Here is an 8,316-nt window from a genome sequence, read left to right on the forward strand (position 1 = left end):
TTATGTATTCTAAAGTTTATATTATCATTAACTATAATTAAGTAGTTATATAATAAGTTTTATGAGATATGAATCACTGGCTATAGCCTATATGTGCCAGGTCTTCTTAAATCCTATAATTGAGGTTTCACATCCTTATTTAATATTAATGCTGGATTTTGCATATCAAGCTGACTCTGTGCAATATCACTTAGGGCGCCTTGTATCTTCTCAAGCAGTATCTCACCTTGGCGGACAACCTGTAAGTAACAAATGAAATTAATTAATTTAATAATACAAGACAAAACTAAACTTTTTAGATCTAACTAAGATTGAGATGTTTTCAAATACATTATAATAGGGATGATGACTAGATTTCAATATATAAATTTTTATGAGACATTTGTGTAAACGTAGACGTTGATAACACTCCCATGATATGTGTGCGATGGGCGGAAAGACTGCATGGGCGTGAATCGTGGTTGCAGGGAAGTGACGTGCATCAGTTGTGGGTTTTTCATTCATCGCTACATGCCCCCCTGCCCCACGCGCAACTTTGGGAGTGTTACGAACTAAGTTGCCAAGCTATAACTGACAAAGAAAAATAACAGTCAGTTAAATAGTAGTAGTAATTTAGCTTAACTTGTCCCACATAAATTTACTTACTTCTTCCAATTGTTCTGCTGCTTCTTTATTTTCTGCCTCTAATCGCCTTAAGCTTTGCACCTGGAGCTCTGTAGAACTCTCCTCACTGGGCAATGACTCTATAAGGGTGTCAATGTCTTTAGCGCAGCGGGAGATAAGCGTTGCAAATAACATTGCATAGTCCTCCTGATTCTGTTGCTGTTGTGGAGTTTGTGACCCACTCCTCTCGAACCCGGGAAACTTGCTTGGTATTGAGAACTGTTGTAAGATACCTATGCTGTTGCAGAAATGTTCAGCTTGCTGAAAATGACAAATACAATTCAAGATTATCATGTTTGCTAGTCACACTAATATTATAAAGGCGAAAGTTTGTGTGAAGTATGTTTGTTCCTCCTTCATGCTGCGGCTACTGAAGTGATTTAGCTTAGCAACTTAGATTTAGCAACTTTTCATCCCAGAAAAATCCACAGTTCCTGCGGGATTTATGAAAAACTGAATTCCACATGGACAAAGTCACGGGCGTCCGCTAGTATTTGATATTTAGCTTGTGTGAAGACAACAGTGCATTTTGCCGAAAAGAACTACATAAGACTCTCTTATGAGGGCTTAGTCACTCAGCAGGTATTGGAGTGACTATTCTCAGTCTGATCTGATTAAATCAAAAATGGAGAAATCTACCAAAGAGCTAAAGCTGTAATAGCTTAGCAAGTTGTGATGCTGAATTGCCAATTAGCAATTGGTGAACCAATGGACGTCATGGAGTGGTCCAGGTACAGGAACTGTGCTATACTGTGCTTTCGGGCGCAGGGTCGCCAGCCCTGCACCAGAAAACACAGTGTTGACTAACCCCCAAAAACATCTAGGTGCTAGGTGCACTTCTAGGTGGAGAAGCTGGTTGCCTGCGGCTCGAGATTGTGGTATTTGGTTTGGTAAGTCCTTTCAAGAGGTCTAAGTATGTCCTGCAATGGGCGTCCATCTGTTACTGTTATTTCCATAGCTGGGCACCGTTAATCAAATAGTTAACTTCATTAATCGTTAGTCCGCTACAAAAAAGGTTAGCTTCGTTAAACGTTAAAGCGTTACATGTCGGAAGAATTAACGCAAGTTAACGTTAATCGTTAATCCGTTAATATGACTGGTTAATATTGCATTTTTATATCTTTGTGTGAGATCCCCATTGCAAAAATAAAGGTGAGCACTGGGGAAAAATGCCATAATTTGTTTTTAGTTGATTTTTTCTATAATTTTAACATAAATATAGTAATTTGTTGATTTCTTTGAAAAAAAATCTTTCATAATTTCTTACTTGTCTAAACCTGTTAATCACGTCGCGCGGTAAATAGGCATTGGATTAACGATTAACGGACTTCTGCACATTAACGGAAGTTAACGGGTCCGTTAACATTTTTAAAAGTTAACTTAAAAGTTAATCCGTTAATCAAAATGTTAACTTCGTTAATTAACGATTAACGGATTAACGAGTTAATGCCCAGCTATTCCAACACCTCTATCTAATACGTTTTGTAGAAACGAAGAATATAATCAGTTTCGTTAAACATTCATTCATTTAGCTACTAGTTTATGTTATTCAGCTTCAGGATTTCATTTAACTATATAGTTTAGATTTTGTGATTGTGTGGATTAGAAATAAAAATACGAATCAAGTCGCTTTTTGGACATACCTGATTAATTGTATCTTGCAATTGCGTTAATCTATCTGCCATAGTTGTATTATAAAATGTTAAGTTTTAATAACAAAATTCACACAGCGCTTTGAAAAACAACAGTATTAAAATTAAATAATTATAGAACACTCAACATTCAACAACAACAACTTCAAACTTGAATTTTTATTTGATTTGATTTTCATTTTTGACATGACACTGACATTTGACAGCAGACAGATTAAAAAGTATCTTTTTTTTCATCTCTTTTGCTTTGCACTCTGACTCTCCTCTTTGGCCGGAGAGAGAAAATAGCGTAGACCGAGAATTAAATAAACGGATAGATAGCACTGATCACATTACCTCAAAAACCAAGACAACTTATGTATAAGTATTCGGTATATGATATTCGGTGTATAATATTCGGTGTATGAAACGTGATACTTTGTACCCGATTACGGCGAAGTCAAAAGGGTAATGATTTCGGCAGTCTATGTATGTATGTTCCACCGTAGCACCTAAACTATTGAACCGGTTTTAATTAATGAGGTGTCAAAAGATTCGTAATAATATAAATTGAAATATAGGCTATATAAATTTTACAAAAAAAACCATGACCACGGCTCTACCATGACCACTTTTGTTCCTATGCATTGCATTTCTCTATTTAAATCTAAAATATTTTCTTGTTTCGTTCTTTTTAGACCCCTTTTTACGTAGTCGGGTTATAGTTTTAAACTTCTTTCTTATTCATGCTTTTAATAAAAAAGTATTTAAATTTTAACCAAACGTAGTGCAAGCATAAAATTACTTACAGCTTCAACTTTTTCAACTGCAACTTTGCATAAAATATAGTTTGCAACAAGTTTTTGTAAAGTAATAAAAAATAATTAACCCTTCTTGGGGTAAAAATACAAGTTTAGGTACATATTGATAAAATGAAAATCTCAGTAAGTAGGTACTGATTATCTTGAAACTTTTTTGCTACGATTATATTTCTTTGAGCTATCAAAGAAATATAATCTAATAAAATAAACTATCATGAGTGTTGTTCATATTAATTGATTAAGAAACACTACTAAAACTCACGTGATATAAGGTCGGAGTATGCCCGACTAGTTTCGAACATCGATATAAATCGTTAGATGGGCCCTCCATACTAACGAACGCACAATTTTATGTCATTACCCAAAGACGTGCCAAATGACACATATCTTATATTAGTACCTAACAACCGCATACTGTGAGTGGACGTGGACTTAAAAAAAAATATTTAGGTACTGTTTTATTTTATTTTAATCCCTTTATTATGCCCTCGTGTTCATTTTGGAAGTGTAAAAACACAAGCCACATTATAAATAAAGAGAAATGTGTAACGAGTGATGTCGAACGAAACGAAATGTGCGAAACCAATGACAATTCCGCGACGCTTTGAGGCCCATCTAACCATCTACGATCGATGGTTTCGGACCTATATGGGGCCTTAGTCATGAGCTGGTTCTTGCATCGCGGCACGATGCAAACTTGTTTGGATCGTGCCCCGTTACAGTTAATTCATAATCAATTAATAGAATCTAATACTCCGACTTTAGCTCTTTTTAATCTGAACGCCGATCCCTATTTATTATTTTGAGGGATTTAAAGGGTCAATAAATGAATGAAGATTGAAACCATGAAGGTACCTATATTACACGGTCTTTAATAGATAAACCCAACAAAATAGAATAGTTACTTTCTTTAATCAACCAAAAAAAAAACAGGCCCTAATAAACTCATTACTCAAACGTGCAATACATTATTAACGAACGACCATAGAGTAGGATGATTATAGAACGACTGATCACAGGATTTTACCCTGGAAGTATACCCTTCCAAAAAAAAAAGAATTTTCAAAATCGGTCCACAAACGACGGAAATATCGCTGGACATATATAAAAAAAAAAACATACGTACAGCCGAACATAGAACCTCCTCCTTTTTGGAAGTCGGTAAAAAAATCACAGATGTCTACCTTCAGATTACATTAGTTACATTGAGGAAGTAAGTACTTTGGTCGCTAATAGCAAATCAACCATGGTGTATGCAACTACTACTGCACCTTTTGTGTGTACCAGTTTTATTTATAAACTTTCATTTATTTATTTTTACAACTAGGTACTTTAACCACATTATTTACCTTAGGTTATGTTATGTACAATGTAACAAGAGTTTTAAAACAATACTACAACTTATAACTAAGTATATTGTAATAAATAAACATTTTAATACTTGCTTATTCATATATGAGAGAAATTATATTTTTATAACTAGAACGATTATGATCTCACTGTATACATTATCTTAACACTAAAATACTTTTTGACTAGAAATGTTTCCAATAAATGAAGATATCATGTGTATAACATCATAATTATCTAACAGTTATGAAATATAATTGCAACTTGTCAACATAAATATAGAGATAAACACAACACAATATTTCGAGGCAAACAAGCACAACACAATTGTTATTAATTAACATTATAGTAGATTTATATGACAGTCTTTGAAAGTATTTACAATTAAAGTTCATAAAAATATTTATAATAATAATTAGTATAGTTATTTTTCACATCTATGTTTTGCAATCAATAATTATTTTAGCTATAGTAAATAGATTGGAAATATTTAACCTTTGGTAAATGATCTAACTGTATATTCAAGCATTATGGCTAATATTATGTATGCAAGAAAAGCAGCAGGCTTCATACAAAAGCCAAACATAATTATATTAGTGGTAACTTACTAGACTATACTTTGGTAGTACCCAAATCTCTAAAACAAAGCAAACTGGTAACTGGAGAAAAACTATGATTATGCCTTCATACCTGCTACTTCAGTTTAGAAACTACTGTACAGCCAAATTATGACCAATGTAGTGGCATAACCATAGGGCTGGTGACAGGGCTGATAAAATGTGACAGGGCCAGTGAGCCTGAAGTAATCTAACACTGAAGAAAATATTACATCATGATTTCTCTGGGAGGGTAATAAAATCACCACAGGCCTCATTGGTATGGTTATGCCACTGCTCCAATTATAATATATACATAAAATAACAATCAAAAATTTGCATTATATAGTTAAATTAAGTTGTAAATACTTTTAAGTATTACCTATTATTATACATACAATTAATATCATTTTAAAGAATACAAAAATATAAAACACTTAATACTGATATACAATATTAGGAAAGATGACTTACATCACAATACAATGTGTCATTAAGGGTAGACAAAATCATCACAGATCACAATATAATATGAACACAAAAAATATATTTATTATATATTTTTCGTGTTTACATAACAATTAATATTTTCATCAATTAACATGAATAATGAATAATTTTATTTATATTTATTACAGAAAATACAAAATAAAACGAATAAATGAACCTTGGCAAAGTAACACCCTCTATTCTATCAATTATTGTGCCAACACACCCAATTTACTCCTTAACTGTGAATCCTCTGGTAAAGCTAATGCCCATTTGCGTAAACCTACCAGAAGCACAGAACTGAGTACCAGTACAGCACCACACACTGAGTACTTACTAGGGATTTCATCAAAAAACATAACTTGCCACAAGAATGCAAATACTATATCTGCTGAACGAGCTATCGCCACAGGTCCCGCCTGTTCCATTTGTAGAGACATTGTCAACAAAATCTGTCCTAAATAACTAAATATAGCTAAACATACAACTAAAAACCTCTCAGTACCACAGTTAGGCATACACAGAAGACCAAACACGAAAGAGTAAAACAATGTTTGCATAATTGCAATAGCACCAAAGTTTGTCATGATTACAGAAAAATGTAAGCCCTTCAAAACTCTTAACAAAACGTAAGCATTGGCTCCGAATATGGTTGATACAAATGCAGCAATAGCGCCCCTTAAACTGTTATAGTTTTGGTTGGAAATAGCTTCACTTTCACCAAATATAAAGGGTGGGTGTGTGATTAACACTACACCAACTAAAGTTAATATAATAGAGATTGTATTCCAAATTCCACAAGGTTCTTTCAAGAACACCCTGGCAAACAGAGCTACAAATACTGGTACAGAAAATACTATTACAGAGGCATCAGCCAGGGGCATGTTTCGAAAGGCGTAAAAACTAAGCATTAGTCCCACTGTCCCCACAACAGATCGCAACACTAACAGAATTCGCTTTCCTTCTGGAAATACAGGTTGCTCCGTGTATATAACAATTGGTATAGTTGGAAGTAAAACACCTATAAAACGAAACATAGCCAATTGCATTGGGTCTATGTTTACTAAACTTTTAACGATGACAGAGCATAACGAGAAGAAAAGGGATGAAAGTGTCGCCAATAGTAATCCAAGATAGGGGCATCTTTTGATAAGTGGTCTCTTGTTTTCCAATAGGTTAGGTATTGATTCATCACCACTTCCGACCGATAGATCGACAAGATGTTGAAGTTCCAAATGCTCGGGCATAGCTCACTGAAACAAAATCCACTTGAAAATAATCTTATTATTTCAAAATAAATGTTTAAACATATGAAATTCATACCGTGATAAAGTCTTGACTTTTGTTATTGTATGTAAGGTGTGGAGGTCAGAAAGTTAAGTTGTTACATAAAAGAGATCATTATTCTGTTTTATTTGGTTCCTTTAGCCAATTATCTTGGTCCCAGGTCCAAGAATATTGTTACAAATACAAATAGTACAAATAAATTATAGATTTCGTATTGTTTCACTTTTCATATTTGACAGAACTTCACTTCACTTTGACACTTGAATGTAAAATGTCAAAGACCACAGATTATTAATTTCCATTTCATACCTCGAAAGTTCGAAACATAGGTATCTATTAGTCTGTGCATAGATCTATTGAACATAATAGTGCGGGATTGGCTGATTGGCCGGTGATAGCTAATCGCCTCAGACCAATTATAGAAGGATCGCACTCAAAGTCACGAACAAAATTTTCTGTAATTTTCTGAGGAAAACGAGCGTAGATTTGGTATATGTCTTATACTAAACTAGAAGTTTTTGCCCGTTTTTTACACTATTCAATTACACAAAAAGGTATTTTTACGGAGCTCTTTAACCGACGAACACGATTACAACTATAGTTTTTATACAGTTTTTATAATCGCATTAGATCGTTGATCATATACTTTGACAGAAAAGTAACGTCTAGCGTGGCAGGTCCTATACAATAATTGGTCTGAGCTAATCGCAGATGGCGCCTCTGCGATTTGGTGCCTATTTTACGATCACTATACACTATGACAAGGCCAAATACAGCAAACTCCATAACTCAGTAACAAAACATATCCGGTCACAATATATTTGAATTTACTTATACATCCACTAAGTTACCTAATTTACAATTTGGCATTTCGTCTCAACTTAATCTGTAATATCTGTGAAATAATGACAAAGAAACAATTCTGCTACAGCAATATTTATTATTACAAATAAGTATATACCAGGGGTAATAGAATGCTGAAAATAAATTAACATTTTGCTACTGATACACTATTGTAATTTGAAAGTAATAGGCCTACAGAGAATATTCTATTTAATAGGCATTATTAAAATAATTTATTGAATGTTTTTGTTATTATTTTAGTAAGTATAGACTAATTCACTGGAGAAAGCCTAATTATAAGTTCTTGGGAAAATCTAGAGTCATGTGAAACATAGTAATCTGTTTGAAATGGTAAAATATCTACAGATTGAGAAGTTGGTATGTACTACCTCCCTATCCACCTACTAAAACAGTTATTACTGAAGTTACAGATTTTCAGTTTTTGTATCTGTAAAGACTCATCCTGGATCATTGTTTTTTCCGTGGTTTATAACTATGAAACAAAGCTTTAATATTTTTTTTATTTTTAAGGAATATAAATAGTTCAATTTAATTAACAGCATAGAACGTCATAATAATTATTATAAATTATTTTTTAATTTTTCCTATACAAACCCAGCACCAGCGAGCAAAAGG

At 33.4% G+C, this 8,316-nt stretch overlaps 2 protein-coding genes across 2 annotated transcripts; both read right to left on the reverse strand.

Moving 5' to 3' along the window:
- On the reverse strand, nt 1–2,495 carry LOC112050591 (mediator of RNA polymerase II transcription subunit 21). The gene is made up of 3 exons (XM_024088885.2): nt 2,307–2,495; nt 646–924; nt 1–239 (listed from the first exon to the last, which is right to left on the reverse strand). Exons 1-3 carry the CDS (start codon nt 2,346–2,348, stop codon nt 114–116), a joined length of 447 nt encoding a protein of 148 aa, XP_023944653.1. The 5' UTR covers nt 2,349–2,495; the 3' UTR covers nt 1–113.
- A 1,472-nt stretch (nt 2,496–3,967) lies between these two features.
- On the reverse strand, nt 3,968–7,096 carry LOC112050595 (solute carrier family 35 member G1). The gene is made up of 2 exons (XM_024088890.2): nt 6,874–7,096; nt 3,968–6,803 (listed from the first exon to the last, which is right to left on the reverse strand). Exon 2 carries the CDS (start codon nt 6,795–6,797, stop codon nt 5,760–5,762), a length of 1,038 nt encoding a protein of 345 aa, XP_023944658.2. The 5' UTR covers nt 6,798–6,803; nt 6,874–7,096; the 3' UTR covers nt 3,968–5,759.
- Nucleotides 7,097–8,316: the final 1,220 nt, after the last annotated feature.

This window comes from Bicyclus anynana, chromosome 8, assembly GCF_947172395.1.
Source record: "Bicyclus anynana chromosome 8, ilBicAnyn1.1, whole genome shotgun sequence".
NCBI classification, from domain to species: Eukaryota; Metazoa; Arthropoda; class Insecta; order Lepidoptera; family Nymphalidae; genus Bicyclus; species Bicyclus anynana.